The following is a 27,967-nucleotide window of genomic DNA, read 5'->3' as shown; positions in this document are numbered from 1 at the left end:
CTTTTTAGCTAATATATTTATCTTTCTTCTATCCCAACTTAATGTACAGAGACAACTATAATTTAGCCATTCATTAGTTGACTTTTACTAAAGAGTGTAAACACTGTGGCTCTTTCAAAATTACTCAAATTTAAAAATTGCCAAAATTTGAACAGATAACTTAACAGATAATAATCTGATGATGCACATTGCTAGAGTGCTGTACTCTGAGGTTAGTTTAATAGATTTCACCATATGTAATTCTGCCCCTTAAAAATTCCACAAATGTTCTCCTACAATCAGCTCAGAAAACATAAGGTGCATAGATTTTGTGTGGGTGTAGTCCACTCACCCGACAGCCATATGCCTGGAGTGGAAACTCTGTGTCATAGTTATGTCACTATGTGATTCACCATGTGAATATTTGTGTTCTCATGTTGTTTTGTGTGTTCAGGTGGAGAAGAGGCCTGTGGCGGAGTGTGAGAAGCATACCGATTGCACCTCCTGTCTGTCAGTGAAGGACCCATACTGTGGCTGGTGTGTGCTTGATGGCCGGTGAGTTGAATTACTAAATTTCTCACTGCACTTTGGTCTTGCTTGTATGTGTTTTTAGTTTTTTTTGCAGTTATCTTACTCATCCTCTGTCTTTTTGTTTCTCCTCTGTCCTCCCTCAGGTGCGGGGTGCGTTCAGACTGTAGGTTTGGTTCAGTGGAAGGTCATTGGCTGTGGAGTTTTGACGAGCAGCAGCAGTGTTTGAGAGTAGAGTCACTGAGCCAATGTAATGCCAGCCTTGGAGAGCAGAAACAGGTACCACTGTACACCCTTAAGACCCAAAGTATACTTCGATTTGTATGTAAACTCTCAGCGTCTGCATACAATCGAGCACAAGCCTGTCAAAGTATACTCCATATGAGTAGTGTCCACTGTGCGTACATAAACAGGCGGTTGGTGCATGCACGTTACAATTGATATGAAACATCAGACTATTTCTCCTCAGGAGTTCAGACCCATAAAGATGTCTTTATATCCCTTCAGACTGTTGAAGTCATAAGTTAACATACACTTAGGTTGAAGTCATTAAACCAAATTTTTTAACCACTGCACAGATTTCATATTAGCAAACTACAGTTTTGGCAAGTCGTTTAGGACATCTGCTTTTTTCATGACAAGTAATTTTTTCAACAATTGTTTACAGACAAATTGTTTCACTTATAATTGACAATATCCTTGGAAAATTCCAGAAAATTATGTCAAGCCTTTAGACAATTAGCTTCTGATAGGTGTACTGAATTGGATGTGTACCTGTGAATGTATTTTAAGGCCTACCTTCAAACTCAGTGCCTCTTTGCTTGATATCATGGGAAAATCAAAAGAAATCAGCCAATTATACCTTCATGCTCAGGAAGGTATCCTAGAGATTAACATAGTTTGGTGCGAAAAGTGCAAATAAATCCCAGAACAACAGCAAAGGGCCTTGTGAAGATGCTGGAGGAAACAGGTATCTATATCCACAGGAAAACAAGTCCTATATTGACATAACCTGAAAGGCTGCTCAGAAAGGAAGAAGCCACTGCTCCAAAACCAACATAAAATATCTTAGACCACAGTTTGCAAGTGCACATGGGGACAAAATCTTACTTTTTGGACAAATGTCCTCTGGTCTGATGAAACAAAATGCCATAATGACCATAGTAATGTTCGGAGGAAAAATGGTGAGCATTGCAAGCCGAAGAGGAACATCCATGAGGGTGGCAGCAGCATAATGTTGTGAGGGGGCTTTGCTGCAGGAGGGACTTGTCCATTTCACAAAATAGATTATGAAAATGATCTGGATATATTGAAACAACATCTCAAGACATCAGCCAGGAAGTTAAAGCTCGGTTGCACATGGTCTTTCAAATGAACAATGACCCCAAGCATATCTCCAAAGTTGTGGCAAAATTGCTTAAGGACAACAAAGTCAAGGTATTGGAGTGGCCATCACAAAGCCCTGACCTCAATCCGATATTAAATTTGTGGGTAGAACTGAAATTGCGTGTGCGAGCAAGGAGGCCAACAAACCTGACTCAGTTACACCAGTTCTGTCTGGAGAAATAGACCAGCAACGTATTGTGAGAAGTTTGTGGAAGGCTACCCAAAATATTTGACAATTATTCAATTTAAAGTTAAATTGTTAAACAATTTTAAGGCAATGCTACCAAATACTAACAAAACATATGTAAACTTCTGACCCACTGGGAATGTGATACAAGAAAAAAAAGCTGTAATAAATCATTCTCTCTACTATTATTCTGACATTTCACATTCTTAAAATAAAGTAGTGATTCTAACTTACTTATGACAGGAAATTATTTCTACGATTAAACGTCTGGAATTGTGGAAAAACTGAGTTTAAATGTGTAGAGCGGAGGAGGGGGGGCCCCCAAACAGCCTGATGGGGCGTGCGAGGGATAAAGGCAGCTGGTGACGACAGTTAGAGAGAGTTACAGGCAGCTGCCCTGTGTGTGGTTATGTTTGTGTGTTTTTGGTTAAGTTTATCACTAAACATTATTTATATTGTTAAGCTGGTTCTCGCCTCCTCCTTTCCCTTTAACCCCTTTACAAAATGTATTTGGCTAAGGTGTATTTAAACTTCTGACATTAACTGTATCTCCACACCTCCTCACACACACGCTCTTGACGTGCACATCCATTGTTGTTGTTTCTACATTCGTCTCCTGTTGTTTAGCAGCATTTACATCTTCTAGCACTTCTTCGTGACAGCAACAGCTCACCTTATGGACCCACTAATTAGTGCAAATAAATCCAGGCTCATGCGCATACAGTGGATTCAGAGACCTGCAGTTTGAAAAATCGTGCTGTGTGCATTCAGTGCTCGTGCACAAAGTTGAGAAAAGTTTAACTTTATGCAAATGAGGAGTGACTTTTGGCAGCGACAACCAATAGTAGTGAAGACTGTGTTCACTGGAGCTTACATCACCCGTCTCCTTCTAGGTAATGGAGTCGCGTGCCAGTTGTCTGTAACCACACACTTGGATATAATAAAATAATACGTGGAAAAGAAACTGTCGGCAGTCTGAATTGATAGATTGTTCAATTTGTTAATGATATGATGCATTGAGCACTGCTGTAGTTTATATAAAAATACAGCAGAACATTAATTTTTAGGGACAATAGAACCAATTCATTGTCAAATTAGTATGATATCTTGGTTTTACTGGCAATAGCTCTCATCTGTGATCACATTTATGGCCAGACATGAAGTCCACCAATAACGTTAGAGCGATAGCAGTAGGAACGCCTACTAGCAATTTCACAGTACAGAGACTAGCGACATCAAGTGATAAAGTCGCTGCAGATGTGTTTGGGGCTTTAGGAACGATTCAAAATTATTTTCGGTGTTAATCAGCAGCATACCACAGATACTGTCGACAGCATCTGACAAACATTGTATTGAACTTCTATTAAACCCACTATATTCTTGTAATGTTGAGGCAATATATACAGTCAAGTTAAAAATAGTTATGTTTCAAAAGCTAAAATAAGCACATTTATTTTGTCTTACTGGTCAGTCATTTTGAGATTGCAGTTGTGAATGATATGTTTCTTTTCTTTGTCGTTCAGATTGCTGTGGATGTCCTAGGTTTGCCCAATCTCTCAGAGGGTGAGATGTACTCCTGTTTCTTTGAAGAAACTGAAACTGCTGCCTCTGTCCAGGGCACCACAGTCACCTGTGCCACTCCAGAGGCCCACAGACTTCCACCTGTACCACAGGGAGAGGGTAAGTTGTGCTGTCTTCAAATGATGTTGGCTTGTTGGAATGTTTTCCTTTCAAACATGCTTAAAAGCCTGTGTTGGATATGTGGGGATCAGTGAGGAAGTAATTGTGACCGTTATGTCATGTGGAATCCATATTTGATGTTGCATTACCAATTAACTTGTTGCTTTTAATTTGAATTAATGTGTGACATTGTTGAGAAGTTAAGAGTGACCAACTTATATCACTCTATATGTACTCTAGAATTCTGTAATGATCAACGTCCGGTTTCAATGACTTCCTCTGTTGGCTTTCCGCATCATTACTCTTCCATGGACACATTCCAAAGAAATGTTAATGCTATTGTGTAAATGATTAATGTGGTGTCTTTAATTTATACTGTCTAAAACATTTTGTTTGGCATAAAGTCCTTTATCAGTGTCACAATATCCCTGTTGCCAGCTGCTCCAGACCCCTCTCATATGTGTGTCCTCTCTGACAGACGCAGTGTCTGTTACCCTGTCCCTGCGGTTCAGGACTGTCACTGTAGCCGTCTCAGACTTCACCTTCTACGACTGCTCTGTGGTGCAGCAGCTCTCTGCCAGTATGCCGTAAGTCACTCAGATAGACTCTTCTATGATTTAATTTCATACGAATCAAGCATTCAGAAAATGCCATGCTATACTGTACTATACAGTTTTATATTGTACAGCACTACACTATACTAAAATATACTGTAGAATATTAGAAAATTCTATACCATACTATACTGTACTATACTACTGTAAGACACAATGCTATAAATAACTGTACTACAGGACAGTTGTCCATACTATACTATGCTAAACACTTTTGTACTGTACAAAACTACACTATACTAAACTTTACTATAGGATAGCAGGCCATTCTATTCCATACTGTACTATACAGTTCTGTACTGTAAGACACTACACTATAATAAACTGTACAATATTATAGTAGGCCATTCTATACCATACTATGCTATGCAGTGTACTGTACGACACTACACTGTACTAAACTGTACTATAGGATAGTAGGCCATTTTATATCATACCATTCTATACAGTTTTGTACTGTACGTTATTACACTGTACTAAACTATACTACAGAATACTCTGCCATTCTATACCATACTACAGTATACTATAATGTACAGTTCTGTACTGTAAGACGCTACTATAAACTGGACTATAGGATAGTAGGCCATTCTATACGATACTATACTATGCTATACAATTTTTTACTGTACGGCACTACACTATACTAAACTGTACTATATGATAGTAGGCCATTCTAATGTATACCATACTATACATATATTTTTTTTTCATCATGTTTCATTCTGGTCCCATGTTAGAAAATTGTAATCATCTAGTGTCATGCCATAGTCATCCAGCACCTACATTCAAACATCCATTGGTAAGAGGCACTCATGGCTTTAAGAATGTCCCAGAGGCATGAGAGGGGCAGGGCAGCTGATTCTCTCTTCACACCACACTAACACGTCTCTGATGATTTAACAGCTGCTTCCCACATTCCATCATTCCATTATCCTGCTGTATCCTCTGCCCTGACCATCCTCCCTTACCCATACACTGCCCAACTCTCCCTCATGCTGTTTTGATTTGCGATGTGGGAAACCTGTGAACTCAGCTCTCTGGAGTTTGATGAGTTTGAGGGAGTCATGTGTAATACTAGAGCTCAGCTATTTTGGATATAGGGCAGCTTTTCTATCTTCAATCAGTGCTCAAAGTTTAAAAGGGTATAGATCTAATTTATGCGATTGTTGCTCTTGAATAACAGAGGTCTAAACTAATGGGCCTCTTTGATTTCTCTCTATTTAGGTGTAGCGGTTGTGTAAACAGCCGTTGGAAATGCAATTGGTGCATCCACCTGCATGTTTGCACTCACCAGTCCACATGTGACCATGGTTTGATCATTTACAACCACCATGTAAGAACAAGTTTTATAATATATCAAGTAGCCATATCTGTGAGTTTGATGTGCTTGGGTGTTTCTTCAACTACAGACACAGGTTTTTTCCCAGGAGTTGATTTTTATTTAAATTGTCATTTGTTTGTATATTTGTAGTATGAAGGTCACATTTAAACCATGCCTTCATCAATTGTTTTTCCAGCTTTTTAAAATTTAAGATTATATAATTTCAACTTGTTACCCATCGCCAGTTTTCGAAGTGTCAGCTAATGATTACTGGACAATTTGAAGTATCATTACGTGAGCAGTGCCGGCGCTAAAAGAAGAACAAGATGCTGGTCATTTTTGGAATGGCATACTACCATACTACTCTAAGCAGTAAAAGTAGTATGGGTAGTGTGCCATTCTGGATTCAGTCACTGTATGTAGCGCTTTTCATGTGGAGTTCAAAATGGTGCTTGATTCCCTGATGCAAATCATGTGAATTCCATATCCAATTTGTATAGCCACAGCCTGCCAGCCAATTAATATTGTGGAGGATGAGAGTTTAAGAGATCAATCAAACACACCTGATTCAACTTATAGTGGAGACTCCAAGACTTAAATTGGGTGTGTCAGAAAAGGGTGACGTGCAAAATTTGCTGTGTTGAGGGGCCTCCAGGACCGGTTTGAGAACCAATGATTTATAGATTTTATTGGTCTACCCTGATAATCTAAACAAATAGGAAAATTACCATAAACTATTTCCATATTTATTGTTTGAAAATTATTTATATAATTTTATCATAAAAGTCGTGACTAATAATTTTGCAAAAGTTGGGGTAGTTGGTTTCTAAGGAGAAAAATGTGTCAATTTCAGTTTGAAAAATGAATGCAATTACGACTTTCTTTATATATGAAAATATTTTTTGTATTAGAAATGTTCCTGATGTTTCAGAAACTAGTGAGAGTTTGAAAAGGGTTTTCAGTGAGTTTTAAGAGTGCCCATAATTGAAGAAACACCCAATTATGCAGTTTCTCATCTTTGCTTTGATTAGCCTTTTTGGTTTCAAATACATAATGCTTGCTTGTGTGTTTTATGATTTATGAAATCTTATGTTTGAGTCAGCATTGTTAATTGATTTGAGTTTGCATTCATTTATTTCAGTTGCAATTTATTTCATTTTTCCCTCGTTCTCTTTGTTGTCCTCTCTGTTTGTCCAAACACAAGTTTACACTGCCCACATCTCCTCCACAAACAAGAAAAGACTTTGTTACATACACATTCACCACCTCGCCACCCTCTACGACAAGCCCCTCAACCCCTGAGGTTACCATAACAACCGAAACTGTTGTCATGACTACCCCTTCAATGACTCCTCCCACTACTCCAGAGCCCACTGTTGCCCCCACCACACCACTTCTGGAAACTACAACCCCTCTCAACAATCCACCCACCACCTACAACCACGCGACAACTTCCTCTATGTACAAATCCATGGCCACTACAGAGTCAGCTGATATATTCACAAAGGCCTCGACTCCCTCGCAAAATGGTTCTTGGATTGAGGAGGAAGTCCAGGTAGGTTTGCTATCAACACCGACCCCTCAATCGTACGAAGAACTTGTGGGAGATTCAATACGTGAAGAGGCTGCTGAAGTGACGTTGCCCACGTTAAGAGCTGGTGAAGTGGTGACGATTGGGCGATTGGGTGAAGTGCTGCCTTCGTCTTCCTCTGAAGTGGTGACCCTCTCACAGGCAGAGCTGGATGTAGATGGTCTTATAGACACAGGTGCTGCTATGTCATCTGCTAGCGCCCCCTCTGGCGATGGTGAGGCAGGGCCTGATTCATCCGATTTCCTCCTCGCTTCAGACATGGACTACCAGTCCGACTCGGCTGACCTTTTCTTTCTGGTGAGTGTGGTTCCTTTGGCCATTCTCTGCTTGCATGTTATGCGGCAGAGGCCTGGAGGTTGATGTGACTTAAGCGTGAATTACAAATCAGGAATGATGTGGTATATAATTAAATACGTGAAAAGGAGTTTGCATAATGTTACTCGTTTTAGTTTGACCTTAAATATTTAAGCTGTCTGAACATCATTTGATTTAGCACTCCTGACTTTTTCCCCTGTCTGTCTTTTTGTACACTTTTGTGTCTTTTTGTCTGCTTTTCATCAAATTTCAGTTTAACAGACACTTACAAAATACTGCTGCATGTGTAAACTACACTGGCCCCAAAAAGTATTTGTATTGTCAGGACACATTTAAAATGTCATTGCACTTGATAAAACATCAAACTAAGCAGCATTTCTTAAAAAAAAAAAAAAAAGAAAAGAAATCGCTCAAGCATGCTTTTAAAGCAAAATGTTTCATAGAACAACAGGGTTCCAACGCGTCCTGGAAAACCTGGAATTTTGCATCACAGTTTTCTAGTCATTGAAAAGTAACATTTCCAGGAAAATAACTATTTGTCCTCTGTACTCTGTTCCTATTAAAGCTGTGGTGGAGAATGTGAATACAGTGTAATAAAATAAGTGTGTTGTCCATCTGTCTGTGATCAGGGAGAAGAGAGTTTACAGATGATTGGTTCTCACGCCTGTCCGTGTGTGGAGGGCATCCAGGGCAGCTCCCTCCTACCTGTCAATGTTGAAAGGAAAATCACTCTAGAGGGACACAACTTACACCTCTACCAGGTAATGCAATATCTAGAGCTTGATAGTTAATTGTATTTTTTTAGATCATTCTGAAAGACTGATTGAGGAGGGTGATTGGATCCTCATGAGGTGAAACATTTTATTGGTTACTGTTATTTTTAAACACCTATGTGGCCTTGGTTACATAAGGACAAAATAAAAGCCATTTTGGAGGCAGAAAGATTATATAAAATAAAGTATTTGTCTTCACAATAATGTTCACTAATGAAATGAGCATAATAAGACCAACAACATAAGTATTATGTAAGTAATATAATTAATAGGGTCTATTTTGTTACAAGTCCCATATTTGTAAGTATTTTTGACATTTAGGGCATAAAAAAGGAATTCCAAATCTGAATGATTGTTTATAAATGGTGTTGTGTATTTGTGTTTCATAAGGACAAAGAGCTTGATTACCAGTGTGTGTTGGTGATCGAGGGCCGGTCAGTGGTGGTGGACGCTTTCGTGGAAGTGGATGACACTCAGCCATCTCTGTTCTTCATAACCTGCCAACTACACAAGGTCTGCTAGCACAACCGCAAAATTGATGTAAAGTAAATGTGACTGAACAGCTTGAAACGTTTCTATTGAACATTAAACCAAGGATAGAGGGTATTTTAAAAAATCACACCATTATTTTATGTTGCTATGAAGTCATTCGTGAAATGAATGTGTTTTGGTTTCATAGTACTCCTACTCTGCTGCTGTGGAAGAATACAGGAGCATCATCTCGGTCAGAAGGAGAGATTCCTTCCAGGTGGACTATCCAAAAGACCTGCATGGTACTTTTTCCATTTGTGATGACTCAAGTGGCACATATTTATTTTGGCATCCACATTAACAGTTTACAGCATTCACACTGCAAGCGTAAGCAGTGCAGCGCAAGTAGCGTTTTGCGGTTGAGGCTATTTTTACCGTGAGTAGAGTGCTGAACTGAAAATATGGTGAAAATGCACTATAAACATATTTATCAACACAATCTTTTGCAATGTAGGCTTTTAGGAAGCAACTTGGAGTGAAATAGAGAGAATTACTCACCCATTGATTGAAAAAAGGCATATTTGCAAGTTCAAGATGATGTTTGTAATTCGATTTTAAAATACTTTCACCTCTTCTAGCTTTATTTGCGAGACAACTATAAGTGAGCATTTGTAGGTTGATTTTCCTTAAAAGCACTGTGTCTCTGTGGCACTATCAAAACACTGATCTGTTTGTATCACTATTGGCCTGGCACAGCAGCATTGGTTCAACTAGTGGTATGAGTTTGGGGTGATCTTATCTATTTTGGTGACAAACAAAAGACGGGGGGAGTGTACGGGAAATATTTCATCATAAATCATTATTTTTGCATATCTGTTTTGTTTTGTACATGGTACATGCAAGTGAATGGTGATCAGACCTTTGAAGCACCAAAAAGCATATAAAAGCAGCATAAAAGTAATCCATATTACTCCTGTGGTTAAATCTGTATCTTCTGAAGTGATATGTTAGGTGTAGATGTGTGGATGTTTTTTACTGTAAATTCTTCTACCTACCCAGTAGGTGGCGATATTCACGAAAAATGCATATTGCCAAAAACAAAAGAAAAAAAGAATGTGAAAGTGGAGATTGATAGTAAAAAAAGGACTTAAATATGAATCTGTTTTCACCCACACCTATCACATCACTTTAAGAAATGGATTTAACCACTGGGGTCTGATGGATTACTATTATGCTGCCTTTATGTGATTTTTGCAGCATCAACATTTTGGCACCCATTCACTTGAATTGTATGGACCTACAGAGCTGAAATATTCTTCTAAAAATCTTAATTTGTGTTCTGCTTAAGAAAGAAAGTCAAACACATCCGGGAATGCATGAGGGGGAGTAAATGAGAGAATTTAAATTTTGTGGTGAACTATTCCTTTAAGGATCCCTTGCGAAAGTTTAATTATAGTAATTATTATAAGTGGTCCACTCCTGGTAATTAGTTGAATTTTGTGGCTGTTATTATAGGAAACTCTTAATGTGGGATCTCAAAAATCACTTTATTTTCTGAATAGAACCACAGCTCTGTTATGCAGAAGGAATGCTGTTGGTGTGAATGTCCTACACATGTCTACTTTTGTTGTTATGCTGCAAAACACTTTTAGCTGCGTAAAACATGCCTTAGCTGATTTGAAAGTTTTGTATTCTGTTTATTTATAGTTGAATTTGTGTTTTGTCTTTGGCAGTACGGCTGTATAACTGCTCGGTGGGTCGCTCTGACTGCAGCCGCTGTCACACAGCCGATCAGCATTACGGATGTGTGTGGTGTGAGGGGTCTCGCTCCAGCTGCATCTACCAGAGCTCCTGTACAGACCACATCCAGCAGACCTGCCCTGCTCCTCACATACACACGGTGGGTGTATTTAAGTGTGTGCATTATGCTCTATGTGAACAGAATGCTGAGTTTTGCTTGATGTGTTCAAAAAAATCTATCTTAATGGCATTTCTTAATGGCAAAATGAGACAACATTTTTTTTAATTGGCTTGTGAAACATTTTCTTAAACCATATGTTGTTCCAAACCTGATTTTTTTTTTTTTCTTGTATGGAACACAAAATTAGATATTTAGCTGAATGTACAATCTGCCCTTTTCCAAAAAAACAGTGGTTCAATTATTATATCCAAATATATATATATATATATATATATATATATATATATATATATATATATATAGATATATATAGATATATATAGATATAGATATATATACACTCACCTAAAGGATTATTAGGAACACCTGTTCAATTTCTCATTAATGCAATTATCTAAATCAACCAATCACAGGCAGTTGCTTCAATGCATTTAGGGGTGTGGTCCTGGTCAAGACAATCTCCTGAACTCCAAACTGAATGTCAGAATGGGAAAGAAAGGTGATTTAAGCAATTTTGAGCGTGGCATGGTTGTTGGTGCCAGACGGGCCGGTCTGAGTATTTCACAATCTGCTCAGTTACTGGGATTTTCATGCACAACCATTTCTAGGGTTTACAAAGAATGGTGTGAAAAGGGAAAAACATCCAGTATGCGGCAGTCCTGTGGGCGAAAATGCCTTGTTGATGCTAGAGGTCAGAGGAGAATGGGTCGACTGATTCAAGCTGATAGAAGAGCAACTTTGCCTGAAATAACCACTCGTTACAACCGAGGTATGCAGCAAAGCATTTGTGAAGCCACAACATGCACAACCTTGAGGCGGATGGCCTACAACAGCAGAAGACCCCACCGGGTACCACTCATCTCCACTACAAATAGGAACAAGAGGCTACAATTTGCAAGAGCTCACCAAAATTGGACAGTTGAAGACTGGAAAAATGTTGCCTGGTCTGATGAGTCTCGATTTCTGTTGAGACATTCAGATGGTAGAGTCAGAATTTGGCGTAAACAGAATGAGAACATGGATCCATCATGCCTTGTTACCACTGTGCAGGCTGGTGGTGGTGGTGTAATGGTGTGGGGGATGTTTTCTTGGCACACTTTAGGCCCCTTAGTGCCAATTGAGCATCGTTTCTGACCATGTCCATCCCTTTATGGCCACCATGTACCCATCCTCTGATGGCTACTTCCAGCAGGATAATGCACCATGTCACAAAGCTCGAATCATTTCAAATTGGTTTCTTGAACATGACAATGAGTTCACTGTACTAAAATGGCCCCCACATTCACCAGATCTCAACCCAACAGAGCATCTTTGGGATGTGGTGGAACGGGAGCTTCGTGCCCTGGATGTGCATCCCACAAATCTCCATCAACTGCAAGATGCTATCCTATCAATATGGGCCAACATTTCTAAAGAATGCTTTCAGCACCTTGTTGAATCAATGCCACGTAGAATTAAGGCAGTTCTGAAGGCGAAAGGGGGTCAAACACAGTATTAGTATGGTGTTCCTAATAATCCTTTAGGTGAGTGTATGTGTGTATGTATATATAGAGAGAGAGAGAGAGAGAGAGAGAGAGAGAGAATATACACTTGACTAAAATGTTTCTCATGATCTTAAAAACCTTTTTGATCTGAAGGCATATGCTCAAATGTTTTAAATACATTTTTACACATATTAAACATTTTCGAAATTGATGACTTGGACCAAAAAATTAAGAAAAGCAGCCAATAAGTGCCCAAAATACAGTAGATGGGAACTCCTTCAATACTGTTTAATATATATATTAAATACTGTAGGGTGAAACCTCAACAAGTTGGTTGAGAACATGTCAAGAGCACATGTCTGTAAATTCTAGGCAAAGTTGGCTACTTTGTAGATGCTAAAATATAACACAGATTAGATTTTTTTCTTAGTCACAACATAATTCCCGTATTTATGTTATTCCATAGTTTTGATGACTTTACTATTATTCTAAAATGTGGAAGAAAAAAAAAAAGAATAATAAAGAATAAGTGACCCCAAACTTTTGAACGGCAGTGCATATATATTTCTACATGTCTCTGCTAGTTTTACATCTCTATCAATCTGCATCCTTTCTTCTCACATAATAAAATGATTTTAGATCAAATTTAATATCCATTTATTTATTCATTTAAACAGCCATGTGTAAAAAAAAAAAAAAAAAAAAAAAGGGATAATGCACAGTTACTTGGTCAATATCTAAATAAATAAACTTCAGGGACCTGATCACCCCATTGGGTTTTTTCTTGTAACATGTCATTATGTGATAATGACCGACTGCCTGTACATTATACTTTTGAATAATTGAAAATTGTATCTTTTAAATTTTAGGTGAACTATTCCTTTTATTTGTATAGATGTCAGGTTACATGTTAAAACAGCACTAAAAGAAGACTATATGCTGCTTCATAAGCCCCAACCCATTTAATGAATGCCTATTCCTGCTTTTTGTGTTTGACATTTTTCACTCCCTGTTCAAATCCCCTTCTCTTCTAAATCAAAAATCTACATTACTGCCCTTATCCTATAAAAGTAGGTATGCTGCGGTGTCTTGCCCTGAGGGCTCAGCCTTTCTGTGTTGACCCATACTGTATGCTTGTACAATAGTTGTATTGTCTACTGGATGAATAAATTAAGGCATAACGCATACCGATTTTACCTGCAATTCCACTATGACCTAAATAACTGCAAACGCGCACAGACATTTGCCTTATTCTTGCAGTGACCTAAGCTTTCTGGTAGATATCTTTTAAATGTGACCTGATTGGCAATTTGCAATTTCTCTCTGGGCTAAACTATTCCTGGTCAGAAGTTATGAAACACATCAACAACTGTAGATTTAAGTAGATTTTTGCATTTTCTGAAGGTGAGGGGTGCTTTTATGTGCTTTACTGCCACAATGCTTCGGAGTTGTGGATGGTTTCCAGAGCATTGCTATGCAGTAACTTATTGAACTGTTTTCTTGTTTTTTTTTAAACTATCTCGACTCGACTGTTGTATCGTAGATTGAGCCCCTTTCTGGTCCAGTGGAGGGCGGCACAGTGGTCACAGTCTCTGGCTCTAATCTGGGTCAGAGAGCAGAAGACATCCAGCACTCGGTCACCATAGGAGGAATCCCTTGCACAGTCATACCTGACAGATATGAGGTCTCTTCCAGGTAAAGCATTCCTCATTTCAACATATTACACCATATTAGAGGAGTCTTTGTATGATCATAGCTCCTACTGCAATTTTGAATGCTAATACTGGCATTCCCTAATGACATTGTATTAATGGCTTTAGGCAGTTGAGTTGCACAGTATGATGAAGAGCATTGACCCACTGCACTGATTAATGGGAGGTCTCTTTGTGTGCCTGTTAGTATTATTTGTGAGACCACAGCGAGTGGGGGGGAGCGGAGTGGGCACGTCTCGGTAGAGGTTAAAGGTGGAGGAATCGGGCAGTCTGCCCAGCACTTCCGTTACCAGGTAACCATTAATCCAACATGCCTTAAATGGGATAGAAATGGTTGAGCAAGTATGAATATAGTGCATGGAATTCCTTCAATATTTGCAAAAATGAAAATGATGTTAGCATTTACTAACTGGTTTCAAACCGGTATGGTTTTATTTCTTCTATAGACCACATAAGGAGATGTTTGGCAGGATATTTATGCAGTTCTTTTCCATACAATAAAAATGAATGGTGACCAAAGCCTGTCCATTTAAAAATAAATTGTAAAAAGTCCAATAGTCCATGCAACTTGTGCGCTATATTCCATGTGCTTTTTGGAGCTTGACAGCCCTTGGTCATCATCCATTTTAACTGTGTGGAAATGAGCAGCGTGAACATCCCACCAAACATCTCCCTTTGTGTTCAACAGAAGCATGAAAATCCTACTGGTTTGGAACAACACAAGGGTTGAGTAAATTATGACAAAGTTTTTCTTATTTTAATTAATTATCCCTTTAAACAACTTTTATAAATCTGAAGTTTTAATTTGATGAGATCATTGTATACTAATTTCACCACTTGACAACAACACATGTGTATTACCAACCAATTTCTTCTTTTGTGTTTGTTTGTGTGTACGTGTTCTGTATTTCAAAACTCAAGGACCCATCGTTATTGGGCGTGTCCCCTTTGAAAGGCCCAATGTCAGGCGGCACATCACTCACCATCACTGGACGGAGCCTACTGACGGGCCATCCCAGTGAGATCAGCATTCTTATTGGTGGAGTCCCATGTCACATGTGAGTGACTGCATAGAGATACGTCCTCTACTGCATTCTAGCCAGACAAGAGTCATCATTTAATCTATTTATTATATCATCTTGACCACAAACAGCACCTGATATCTACAGCTGATTGTTATAAATAATCAGTAATCCTACTGTTTATATGACTTCGTAGATCCAAAACAATGAGCTATATCGTAAATATACCAATTTAGAAATCTAATCTACTCTGATGACATGGAATTTACCATGTCTTTTTGTTTTATTTTTGCTTGTACATGATTAAAATCTTCAAAGTTAGATTGAGATTATTAGAGTTGTAATAAAGTCTGTATCTGAGCAGTTCTCCGGAGCAGTACAACGAACGTGTTGAATGTGTTACTGGAGGGAGCAACAGGACTGGAGAGAGTGGTGTTAAAGTGCAGTTTGGCAGAGCCGAGCGCCATCTACAGGAAGTATTCTATCATTACACCCCAGATCCCAATGTGACCAATGCGTTTCCTTCCAAAAGTTTCCTTAGGTAAGGACATTACATTTTTACTGTGTGTGTGTGTGTGTGTGTGTGTGTGTGTGTGTGTGTTTGTGTGTGTTAAGAAATCATATATAGATAAGGTAACATATTTATTTAAAGCAGTACACCCAGTAAGCCTCAGAGGTACTTTGGGAAGGGAGGGTAACTTAGTAGTTAATGCTTAGCATTAATCTCCATCTGGATCATTGTTACATTACTGTAGTTGCAATTCTGATATGGTCAGTGAATTATTGTTGTGGTAGAGGAGTCATATCATTATTTTTTATTTTATTTTTTTTGCCCTGGGGTTCTGTTTTCAGGCAATTTTTTTGCTGCATGGCCTCTTCTAATGTAAAATAAGAACTTAACAACGTAGAATTACGGGCTATTGGTATTTTAGGACTCGCTGATGGTTAAATATGTGAGCTGTGATGTTGTAATTTATTTGTCTAGCTGAATTGAAAGTGTTCAAGAATTTCAGAATGAGTGTTTTTTTTTTTTACTTTAAAATGTTTTCTTTTTGGTGTATTTTTGACTGGGGAGAAAGTTTGCAGTTCAAAAACGTACGGTATGTTTCCATAGTATGTAAAATGTTTTATATGAAAAGATCAAGGACATCATTATTTCACATCGTATGACATCTTTAATGTAATTGAAGAAAACATTGAGGGTAGGCTTATATTTCCATAAGTTGTCATTCATTTATTATTTGGAAATAATAAATGAATTATAATTAGTACTTCATTACCAACTCATTTATTACCTGTGTTTGTCTTAGCGGGGGCCGTATTATTCGAGTGTTAGGCCAAAATCTGGATGTGGTACAGGAGCCACGTATCCGTGTGACTCTAACCCCACTGGAGCCACACTCTCAGAGGAGGAAGAGGAGGAGTGTGGGGTCTGGTGAGAAGATCAAACATTACGAACCTCTCAGAAGAGAGCGAAGGATAGTCCCAGAACCAGACTGTCCTGAGGACAGTCTGTGTGCCATAAAACAGGTAGAGTTCACACAAGTGAGTCTGCGCTTGTGACCTTATGCTAAAATCAGGACTATCAATTGATTCAGATTTTTGCCATAATAATCTGTGATCTTTTTTAAGGAAAGAAAATCAAATTACATGCACAAATTATGGTTTTAGTAATGACACTCATAGAAAAATATATGTATATTGTAGAAATGTATAAACTCCATATGCATAAAATAAAGACACCAGACAGATGTAGATTCCTTCAAAAGTGCTTGTCTTGTCTTACTTGCATGAAAAACACAGATATTATATTTCACAAAAGGCATCAAAATGCAAGGTAAATGCAAACATGTTAACTGTGTTGGTGTTTCTATTTTCTATAAAAAATGTACTTTTTACAGCCATAAAGGTCAAAACTGCTTAATTTTAAGACTTTAAATAAAAATGTCAAGTAATGTAACACTGTATCCCACCATGTTTCATTATGTCTTGTTCTTGGCCAGGTTGAGGAACAGTGTACAGTGAATAGCTCAACCCTGATCCTATGTCCCTCACCAGAAGTGGGACCCAAGGCCTTGCGTGCTGCCGTCAAAGTGCATTTCCTCCTAGATAACCTCCACTTTGAATTTGAGGCGGTCAATGGAAGCCCCTTCATTTATGAGCCGAACCCTGTTCTTCATACCCTCAATCAACACCACCCAAGCAAGCCTTTTCGCCACAAACCCGGCAGCATCATCTCTGTGGAGGTCAGAGTTCACTGACACCTTTCATCTCTGTTCATAATGTACAGCAGTTTGGTAATATTTACAAATTAATCTCTGCCCATGGGCCGCCCACATCTGATGCATATTGCATGCAAACATGGCAAGAAGTTTCTCAAATTGGCAAGGTCCAATCTGATTGGCTTGCTTTGCGTAATTTCTGACAGTTAAAGTGCACTGGCTTTTATTGGTCCGGCTGGAAAGAAAGTTCTCAGACTTCTGCAATAAGCACTTCAAAGGAAGATCTAGCCAAATTGAATCTTTGAGCTAGTCAAGAGCTTTGTTTGGAACACTTATTTGCAAGTAAACAAAAAAACCTTGATTGAAATATTCAATGAAGGATTTAAAATTTCAAGCTGTGGTACCAAACAGAAATGCAAAAGTACTATTTCCATACAGGTTTTCAAACTCTACCCATGTCTGACATGGTTTAAACAATATAAAATGTTTTAAAATTGTTCTACATTTGAAATCAACCTATAAATTGCTTACTCATAGTTGTCTCCATCAAAAGAAAAAAAAACTGAATACACATTTAATCATTAATAATTTAATTAATCATTCACTTTTTTTTTATTTTAAATTTTTTATATGGATCTAGGGCGAGAACTTGGACCTGGCAATGTCTAAGGAGGAGGTGGTTGCTCTGATAGGAGATGGGGAGTGTGCTGTGAAGACTCTAACCATGAACCACTTGTACTGTGAGCCACCAACACAACAGCCACCAGTGTCTGTGACCAAGAAACGAGTGTCCACTGAGGCGCTCCCAGAGTTCACTGTACGCCAGCTTACATGTCAAGGCTTTTTGGTTTGTGGTGTGTCCCAATGATTCAATATTAATATTTAACTGTATGTGTTTGTGAATGTATAGGTAAGGATGGGGAATCTGAACTTTTCTTTGGGACGAGTGCAGTATGATTCTCAAGGCCAGGCTGCCTTTCCTCTGGAGGCCCAGGTTGGGGTCGGGGTGGGAGCCTCGATTGTGGCTCTTATTGTGCTGGTTATCGTGCTCATATACAGGTATTTCCATACAGATTATTTACTAATATACAACAGTTAGTTCCAGTCCTCAAATCTGATAGGACGAGAGACGTTCCATGAGTTCTGATGGTCTCACACCATCAGCACTCGGACGCTTCACTGTGTGTATCACTCTGCTTGTGTTTGTGACTTCTTTTTTTTTTACATTACATATGTTAGCCAGCAGGTGGTGGCAAAAGATCATTTTTGTGTGTAATATGAGCCAGTTAAGTGATGTGAAGTGAATCCGCATCAGCCAGTATTTACATACAACAGCTCTCCGTAATCGCTCGTTTTACTACTACACTACTAAAGCTAGGAAATAGCTTTAAACAACTTTAAACGAACAACTTCAGCATTAAAGCTCATCACAGCTGAGAGACACAACAGAATAAATAATTACACAGCTCAAGGCGCTTACCAGAGTTTCCACATTGGAGAGGACGTGTTGTTTAAAATGGCAGAGAACATTGGAGTTTCTATAGTGAATGACTCTTGCGCACTGGCTACTGTGAAATAGGGAGAAATATCCCTGCTCGGATGCTATTTTTCCACTGAGAAAGCTGATCTTCAGAAAGCTGACAGCATCTCTGCTTGGGTGTGGCAACAGGGGATCGCACATGCTCCAACTCTCTCTCTCTCTCTCTCTCTCTCAAACACACATCCATCCTTGTTTATCCAATAACTTGTTAGAAACAGCACAAGCAATGATACTATATGTGAATTGACATTTTTGAATTACTAACAAATGTTTGGACGCATTATTTGGTTTGAACCAGCAACGGCAGATTCTGATCCATCGCGTAAGAAAGTAGTTCCATGCACAAATGCGTTTTTATGACCATACTCAGTTTTTCCTAATTTTTTTAAAATGTACTCTGCAAAATGGCCCTAAATCAGCACTGCTGTGATTACCTACGGCACTTGGCCTGCGACCGTGTGATATTGCTTTATTAATATTAGACATGCACTACTTGGACAAAAGTATGTGGACACCTCATTCTAATGAATTTGTTTGGCTAGGGCTCTGGATTCCAGTTAGGATGACAGCATAAAATTACATTCTAGAGAATTGTGTGCAGTTTCGGGAGGGCCCTTGTCTGTTCCAGTATGAACTTGTGTCCAAAGATCCATATAGAAATGGTTTCCTGAGTCTGGTGTGAAAGAACTTGACTGGCCTGCACAAAACTCAGACCTGAACATCACTGAACACCTTTTGGATGAATGGTAGTGCTCTCCGCTCCTAAGCCCCAGTGCCCAACATCTGTGCTTAACCTCACTCATGCTCTTGTTTCTGAATGTGAGCAAATCCCCACATGCCTGTTCAAACATCTATTGGAAAGCCTTCCCAGAAGAGTGGAAGCTGTTATATCAGCAAAAGGAGGACCAACTCCCTTTTAATGTCAGTGGTTTGCAATTAAATGCTCAGCAAGCACTTTTGGGTGTGATGTCTGGGTGTTAACATACATTTGGCCTTATACTTACACTTGCAATTACACAGATTGTTTTTACATCTTGTGACTTACAATACAATAAACAAATCACATTTGCCACACTGGCAAACATCAGGACATGGAGCTGAGAATAAACAGAGACTCAGTGTCTCAGCAGTGCATAATATCCTTAATATTTGCATATGTTTGTTGTGTGTGTAATTAACAGGAGGAAAAGTAAGCAAGCACTAAGAGACTATAAGAAAGTTCAGATCCAACTGGAAAATTTGGAGACCAGTGTCAGAGATCGCTGTAAAAAGGAATTCACAGGTCAGTGACCCCCACACAAACAACAGACAGACACTGCTTATTCTGCATTACAAAATTCCTTCAACATCCTATAATGAAGTGCTTTTGTGTTCTGTGTAGATCTGATGACTGAGATGATGGACGTGTCCAGTGATCTGATGGGATCTGGAATTCCATTCCTTGACTATCGCAGGTATTCTGAGAGGATCTTCTTCCCCGGTCACCGTGATTCTCCGCTGAGGCGGGACCTGGACGTTCCTGCTTGTCGCCGGGCTACTGTGGAGCAAGGCCTGGTTCAGCTGTCTAACCTCCTCAACAGCAAGCTGTTCCTCACAAAGGTGGACTTTCCCTTACTATTATGTTCTTTCTGGTTTCTAAGAGACACCAAGACAAGCTTGAAAAACACACTTAACATTTAAGTATCAAGTTGGATCACGACTTTCCTAATTTTATAAAAAAGATTCTTGAAAAATCTTAAACACTTCTATTATCCTCTATGAAAAATTTTACATTACCTATTTTCAGAGTCTAAGATACCCCAAATATAGTATAAAACATGAATGTCCTTAGGTGTCTGTAATACAGCATAAAAACAGTAAAGTCGGTCTCAACAGAACATGAGCTTGTGAGAGACAGTTCTAACAACCACACAAAATTATTTTGTATGGAAAGATTTTATGGGGCATAAAGATGGTCAGATGTGAGGAGACTCATCTGTTGTGTTTATGCACTTCTGGACAGTTCATCCACACTCTGGAAGCCCAGCGGACCTTCTCTCCAAGAGACAGGGCATATGTGGCATCCCTCCTCACAGTGGCACTGCACGGCAAGCTGGAGTATTTCACTGACATCTTAAAAACTCTGCTTAGTCACCTGGTGGAGCAGTACACCACTAAAAATCCCAAACTCATGCTACGCAGGTCAGTAAACGTCATATCATATAGTAGAGCTGAGTCTGATCTTTAGTTCCCATTTCATATTCCCTGCTCTACATGGAATCCCTGAATCCCCTTTATTGTACATGTAACCAATCTACATTGTAAACATGGAATCCCCATTGTTGCTCATTATTATTATTAATGAATAACCATTACTCTATGCTGTAAATACAGAATCCCCATTTTTCCACATTGTAATCACTGAATAACAATTCTTCTACAAAGCAATTACAGAATCCCCCTTGTTCTGGATTGTAATCGTGGAATCCCCATTGTTCTTTATTGCAATTACTTAATCCCCATTGTTCTACACTGTAAACACAGAAATCGCATAATTTTACATTGTAATCATGGAATCCTCATTGTTCTACATTTTAATCACAAAAACCTCCAAGGTTCTTCTACATTGTAAACATGGAATTCCCATTGTTCAACATTGTAATGGAGGAACCTTCATTGTCCTCCTACATTGTAATCATGGAACCCTCATTGTTCTTCTACACTGTAAACATGGCATCCATATTGTTCTTCATTGTAATCACAGAACACGTATTATTCTTTGACATTGTAAATGTGGAATTCCCATTGTTCTACATTGTAATGGAGGAACCCTCATTGTCCTCCAACATTGTAAACATGGAATCTCCATTGTTTTTACATTATAATCACAGAACCCTCATGGTTCTTCTACATTGTAAACATGGAATCTCCATTGTTTTACATTAAAATCACAGAACCCTCATGGTTCTTCTACTGTACATTGTAAAAGTGGAATCCCCATTTTTCTACATTTTAAACATGGAACCTTCATTGTTCTTCGACATTGCAAAACATAAATCTCACTGTTGCACGATGTAATCACGGAACCCTCGCGTTAGCAGGACAGTTTTCTTGGTTTAGTTTTTAGCTGTAATTTTTTTTTTTATTCGTTTCGATAATTAAAAAAAAGAAGAAAAAAAAAGCTTTCCCTACTGAGCTTTCCCTCTCCCGCAGACAGACACATGACCACGCCCCACCCCCCATGCCACACCCCAGTAAGCACAGAACCCTCATTGTTCTTCTACATTGTACACACAGAATTTTCAATTCAGTCCATTTTGTAAACACGAAATCCCTGAAATCCTCATTGTTCTACAGTGTAATCTTTGAATCCCCATTATGTAGATATATTTAAATACATTTGAATATGACCCACCCCCCACCCCATTACAGGACTGAATCTGTGGTGGAAAAGCTGTTGACTAATTGGATGTCCATTTGCCTGTACTCCTTCCTCAGGGTGAGTGATGCTTTTTGTTTGGTTCAATCTAATTTAATCCTATTTTTCTCATTATGTTGCATAAAAACAAGTAGCTTGAAGTGAAATTGATGAAAGATTGTTGGTGGATTTCAGGTAGTTCAGTATGAGAATATGTTTCAGATCTTTGCTAGTGAGTTTTTATGTCATTTGTTAGGACACAGCAGGCGAGTCATTTTTCATGCTGTTCAGAGCCATAAAGCATCAAGTAGATAAAGGTCCTGTGGACGCTGTTACAGGCAAAGCTAAATACACACTCAATGACAACCGACTACTACGAGAAGATGTGGAGTACCGCACACTGGTGAGAGACACACACTCTGTGCAAAGAACTTGATGCATAAATTTACAGTGTCTCCAAAAATATATAACACCAAGTGTTATCTGCAAACAAATGATGCTAGAGCTTTTCTCAGAACTAACTTCACTTTTCTAAGCCATTTTTGCATTGACTTTTAACCAGCTGGTGTCAAGGTTATGTCAGTTCCTCTTAAGTTCACACAGGTATCCTAGTACATTACTATGGACACATTCTACTAAGTTTGAAAACCACAAAGGGTCAAAATAAATTCTCTCAATTCTAAACAGTTTATCTATTGCTTTATCATTCACTTTCTACTTCATACATTGCATCCGGAAAGTATTCACAATGCTTCACTTTTTCCACATTTTGTTGTTACAGCCTTATTCCAAAATGGATTAAATTCATTATTTTCCTCAAAATCCGACAAACAATACCCCATAATGACAACATGAAAGAAGTTTGTTTGAAATCTTTGCAAATTTATTACAAATAAAAAACAAACAAAAAAAATCACATGTACATAATTATTCACAGCCTTTGCTCAATACTTTGTTGAAGCACCTTTGGCACCAATTACAACCTCAAGTCTTTTTGAGTATGATGCTACAAGCTTGGCACACCTATTTTTGGGCAGTTTCTCCCATTCTTCTTTGCAGGACCTCTCAAGCTCCATCAGGTTGGATGAAGAGTGTCGGTGCACAGCCATTTTCAGATCTCTCCAGAGATGTTCCATCGGATCAAGTCTGGGCTCTGGCTGGGCCACTCAAGGACATTCACAGAGTTGTCCCGCAGCCACTCCTTTGTTATCTTGGCTGTGTGCTTTGGGTCGTTGTCCTGTTGTAAGATGAACCTTCGCCCCAGTCTGAGGTCCAGAGCGCTCTGGAGCAGGTTTTCATAAAGGATGTCTCTGTACATTGCTGCATTCATCTTTCCCTCGATCCTGACTAGTCTCCCAGTTCCTGCTGCTGAAGAACATCCCCACACCATGATGCTGCCACCACCATGCTTCACTGTAGGGATGGTATTGGTCAGGTGATGAGCGGTGCCTGGTTTCCTCCAGACATGACGCTTGTTTTTCAGGCCAAAGAGTTAAATCTTTGTTTCATCAGACCAGAGAATTTTGTTTCTCATGGTCTGAGATTCCTTCAGGTGCCTTTTGGCAAACTCCAGGTGGGCTGTCATGTGCCTTTTACTGAGGAGTGGCTTCTGTCTGGCCACTCTACCATACAGGCCTGATTGGTGGAGTGCTGCAGAGATGGTTGTTCTTCTGGAAGGTTCTCCTCTCTCCACAGAGAAGTGCTGGATCTCTGTCAGAGTGATCATCAGGTTCTTGGTCACCTCCCTGACTAAGGCCCTTCTCCCCCGATCGCTCAGTTTGGCCGGGCGGCCAGCTCAAGAAGAGTCCTGGTAGTTCCAAACTTCTTCCATTTACAGATGATGGAGGCTGCTGTGCTCATTGGGACCTTCAATGCTGCAGAAATGTTTCTGTACCCTTCCCCAGATCTGTGCCTCGATACAATCCTGTCTCAGAGGTCTACAGACAATTCCTTGAACTTCATGGCTTGGTTTGCGCTCTGACATGCACTGTTAACTGTGGGACCTTATATAGACAGGTGTGTGTCTTTCCAAATCATGTCAAATCAACTGAATTTACCACAGGTGGTCTTCAATCAAGTCAAAACCCTTCAATCAGTGGAAACAGGATGAGCTCAATTTTAAGTGTCACCAAAGTGGCTGTGAATACTTATGTACATGTGATTATTTTATTTTTTTTAATACATTTGCAAAGATTTCAAACAAACTTCTTTCACGTTGTCATTATGGGGTATTGTTTGTATAATTTTGAGGAAAATAATGAATTTAATCAATTTTGGAATAAGGCTGTAACAACAAAATGTGGAAAAATTGAAGCGCTGTGAATACTTTCCGGATGCACTGTATGAAATATTTTGTTTGTGCTATCTTTTATCTAAAGAAATGCCACTTGGTTTGATATTTTGTTATCTAATGCAATGACATTCATGCATTTTTAAATATGGTTTATATTTCCAAATACTTTTCTGGGGCCACTTTGCGTATTGTAGTTCCTATGAAGGTGTCGTTCATTATCTAGCCTTTCAGAAAGTATGATTAAGGTTGATTGATATTTTAAATCAATCTCGTGTTCGATGTTGTAGCTCAATATTGTAATTTTATCATGATAATTCATTCAAACATTATATAATATTGAATCTTAAAAAGGAGTTATTCATGAGCACTTTTAAACTGTGGATTTTGAACCCTCCTATATTTTCCATAGACTCTGAATGTTATTGTGAGCAGTGGAGGTGCTGGTGAGTCTCAGACGGTCCCCACCAAAGTGCTGGATTGTGACACCATCACTCAGGTGAAAGAGAAGATTTTGGAGCACACATGCAAGGGCACGTCACTTTCCCAAAGACCCTCCGCAGACTCCGTTCATCTCGGTAAGGGCTACAGGGAGCTCATACAATAATTAAAGACTTTTATCACCTTGAGATAACTACTGTTATTATTTTTGTTGCGTCTTAAGTACTTACAGTTCTTGTTATCATACATTTTATAGAGTGGAGAGCAGGAATGGCTGGTCATCTGATCTTGTCAGATCAGGACTTGACATCAGTGGTTCAGGGTTCCTGGAAACGTCTCAATACTTTACAACATTACAAGGTTCAAACTATTCTTCAGGGCTTTTTTGGTATAAGAATGCCATAAAATTAGTTTGACATGCTGATTCGTCTGTAAGCCACCATTGATTTGTAAGTATTTCCTGTTGTATCTCTGCAGGTACCTGATGGTGCCACAATAACACTTGTGTCACGACAATCCAAGCAAATCCACCATGACAGCCATGACTACATACCAGGCGAGAGTGAGTCTCCTAAGATGACTTTATATTCAGCCCCATGTGAATGTTTCTTTTAGATATACAGATTGTCTTATATTCTCTCTACTTCTCTTTCAGAGACCCCAATGTTGGAAGATGGAGAAGACGAAGGAGTGAAACAATGGCATCTGGTGAAGGCCAGCGAGGAGTCGGAGCTTCCCAAACACAGACGAGGCAGTCTTAGAGACAAAGAGCGAGAGAGAGCCAAGGCTATACCAGAGATCTACCTCACTCGCCTGCTGTCTGTGAAGGTACCGCTTAAAGAAGGAGCACCCTCTCAGAGCACACGTTCCATACATAAGATTGATGTTAAAATTATAATGAATATATAAGGGAAAGTGTATATTTTTGGTGCTATGGCTGGTCACTATTTCTTTTATGTTTTTCACCATTTTTACTGTGTGTTTTAGGGTACACTGCAAAAATTTGTTGATGATCTGTTCACTGTGATTCTGAGCACCAGTCGACCGGTTCCTTTGGCTGTGAAATATTTCTTTGATTTGTTGGATGACCAGGCAGCACAGCACAACATTACAGATCCAGAGACAATCCACATATGGAAAACAAACAGGTTTGTCAAGCATAATATTTTAAAAGAAAAACATTGGTAACACTTTACAATACGGTTCCATTTGTTAGCATTAGTTAACATGTACTAACAAGGAACAATACCTTTACAGCATTTATTAATCTTGGTTAATGTTCAAAAGTTATATATGTTAAAGTTAGTTAATGCACTATGAACTAACATGAACTAACTATGAACAATTGTATTTTTATTAAAGAGATATTTCACCCAAAAATTCAAATTCTCTCATTATTTATTCACCCTCATGCCATCCCAGATGTGTTTCTTCTACTGAACACAAACAAAGAATTTTAGAAGTATATTTCAGCACTGTAGGTCCATACAATGCAAGTTAATGGTGGCCAGAACTTTCAAGCTCCAAGGAGCATATAAAGACAGGATAAAAGTAATCCATAAGACTCCAGTGGTTAAATCCATGTCTTCTGAAGTGCTATTATAGGTGTAGGTGAGAAACAGATCAATATTGAAGTCCTTTTTTACTATAAATTCTCCTCCCTACCTAGTAGGTGGCGATTATGCATGAATAATGCGAATCGCCAAAAACAAAAGAAGTGAAAATGGAGATTTATAGTTATCTATCACTTTACATTAACCAAGATTAATAAATGGTTAATTAATTAATTGATGATACCTACTGCATTAACTAATGTTTATGAATGGAACCTAGTGTTACCACATTATTCATATATTTGCACTTAATCTTGCAAGTTTTCCTGCATAGAACACTGCAAAAACAAACATCATTGGGTAACAACCTGTATTTTGGTTCTGTTTTGTAGCTTACCGCTGAGATTCTGGATCAATATTCTGAAGAACCCTCAATTCATATTTGATGTTCAGGCCTCTGACAATGTAGATGCTGTGCTGTCAGTCATTGCTCAGACTTTCATGGACTCTTGCACCATCGCCGACCATAAACTGGGCAGGGTAAGTTAATCAGAATGTGTAGTCAATGATAGTCAAACTGCTAATGTCTAGATAATTGTAAATGTAGCTTGCTCTGGAAACAAAAGTGAGATGAAAAGACCATCAGTTAACAACTTTGGTTCAATTTGTCTGTTTCTTTTACCGAACATGAAGGATTCCCCAATCAATAAGCTACTGTATGCTCGAGACATCCCACGGTACAAACAAATGGTCGAGAGGTGAGTTTTTATTCTATAAATGGATGGAGATTATTCATGTCTTTATCAATGTGTCATTAATATTTAATAAATGTGTAATAATCACACTAGTTATATAATTGCATTTTTTTTTAGATATTATTCAGATATAAGACAGACCATCTCTGTCAGTGATCAAGAGATGAACTCCGCTCTAGCTGAACTCTCCAGGGTGAGTTGCATGTTTGTATATTTTATGAGTGTGGTACTTTAAAAAAGCATTGAGTAATTTTGTATGATCAAATTAAGTTTATGTGTTCATATTATCTGTTGTAAAGTTTTAAAAATGTTTACCCCTTGCTGTACTTCTCTTGCAGAACTACTGTAATGAGGTTAATCATCTAGTGGCATTACATGAGTTGTACAAGTATATCAACAAATACTATGATCAGGTGAGACTTTCTTGTCTTGTTTTTCTTGTCTGTTTTAACCACATTTAAGTTTCATACAGGGTTGGAGGTGTACTTATTCTGGTGGTAGTACTGTTGCTGTAAGGCAAAAGCATTCAATAGCACAAATTGCAATTTTGTAGTGCACAGAAGTTGTATGGTTATAACTGTTGGTACTATTTTATGGTGAGGTTTTATTTGTTAATGCAGAAGTTATCATGAACTATCAATGAACAAGAATATGTTAATATTAGTAAATGTTAATTTATTAAAAGACTACTGTTCTTTGTTCATGTTAGTTCATGCATTAACTAGTGTAATAAATGTATTACACTATGTGGAAATGAATAATACACACGATTAATAAATGCT

General features: G+C 38.6%; 1 protein-coding gene across 1 annotated transcript in view; it reads left to right on the top strand.

Moving 5' to 3' along the window:
* plxnb1a (plexin b1a) overlaps positions 1–27,967 on the top strand; it is a 104,843-nt gene that overhangs the window by 72,664 nt on the left and 4,212 nt on the right. The window contains exons 6-37 of the mRNA XM_052092084.1: positions 434–534; positions 654–786; positions 3,604–3,760; positions 4,239–4,347; positions 5,602–5,710; positions 6,903–7,586; positions 8,234–8,365; positions 8,768–8,890; positions 9,057–9,150; positions 10,582–10,748; positions 13,797–13,948; positions 14,153–14,258; positions 14,887–15,023; positions 15,352–15,528; positions 16,298–16,517; positions 16,991–17,233; positions 17,850–18,026; positions 18,120–18,268; positions 19,931–20,031; positions 20,131–20,348; positions 20,752–20,930; positions 22,161–22,227; positions 22,403–22,549; positions 24,849–25,014; positions 25,134–25,237; positions 25,355–25,439; positions 25,533–25,705; positions 25,865–26,025; positions 26,823–26,970; positions 27,124–27,188; positions 27,303–27,378; positions 27,524–27,598. Coding sequence (XP_051948044.1) covers positions 434–534; positions 654–786; positions 3,604–3,760; positions 4,239–4,347; positions 5,602–5,710; positions 6,903–7,586; positions 8,234–8,365; positions 8,768–8,890; positions 9,057–9,150; positions 10,582–10,748; positions 13,797–13,948; positions 14,153–14,258; positions 14,887–15,023; positions 15,352–15,528; positions 16,298–16,517; positions 16,991–17,233; positions 17,850–18,026; positions 18,120–18,268; positions 19,931–20,031; positions 20,131–20,348; positions 20,752–20,930; positions 22,161–22,227; positions 22,403–22,549; positions 24,849–25,014; positions 25,134–25,237; positions 25,355–25,439; positions 25,533–25,705; positions 25,865–26,025; positions 26,823–26,970; positions 27,124–27,188; positions 27,303–27,378; positions 27,524–27,598 — 4,935 coding nt within the window. The remainder of the gene's footprint in view (positions 1–433; positions 535–653; positions 787–3,603; positions 3,761–4,238; positions 4,348–5,601; positions 5,711–6,902; positions 7,587–8,233; positions 8,366–8,767; positions 8,891–9,056; positions 9,151–10,581; positions 10,749–13,796; positions 13,949–14,152; positions 14,259–14,886; positions 15,024–15,351; positions 15,529–16,297; positions 16,518–16,990; positions 17,234–17,849; positions 18,027–18,119; positions 18,269–19,930; positions 20,032–20,130; positions 20,349–20,751; positions 20,931–22,160; positions 22,228–22,402; positions 22,550–24,848; positions 25,015–25,133; positions 25,238–25,354; positions 25,440–25,532; positions 25,706–25,864; positions 26,026–26,822; positions 26,971–27,123; positions 27,189–27,302; positions 27,379–27,523; positions 27,599–27,967) is intronic.

This window comes from Xyrauchen texanus, chromosome 25 (genome assembly GCF_025860055.1).
Source record: "Xyrauchen texanus isolate HMW12.3.18 chromosome 25, RBS_HiC_50CHRs, whole genome shotgun sequence".
NCBI lineage: Eukaryota > Metazoa > Chordata > Actinopteri > Cypriniformes > Catostomidae > Xyrauchen > Xyrauchen texanus.
This window is presented reverse-complemented; position numbering and strand designations above follow the sequence as displayed.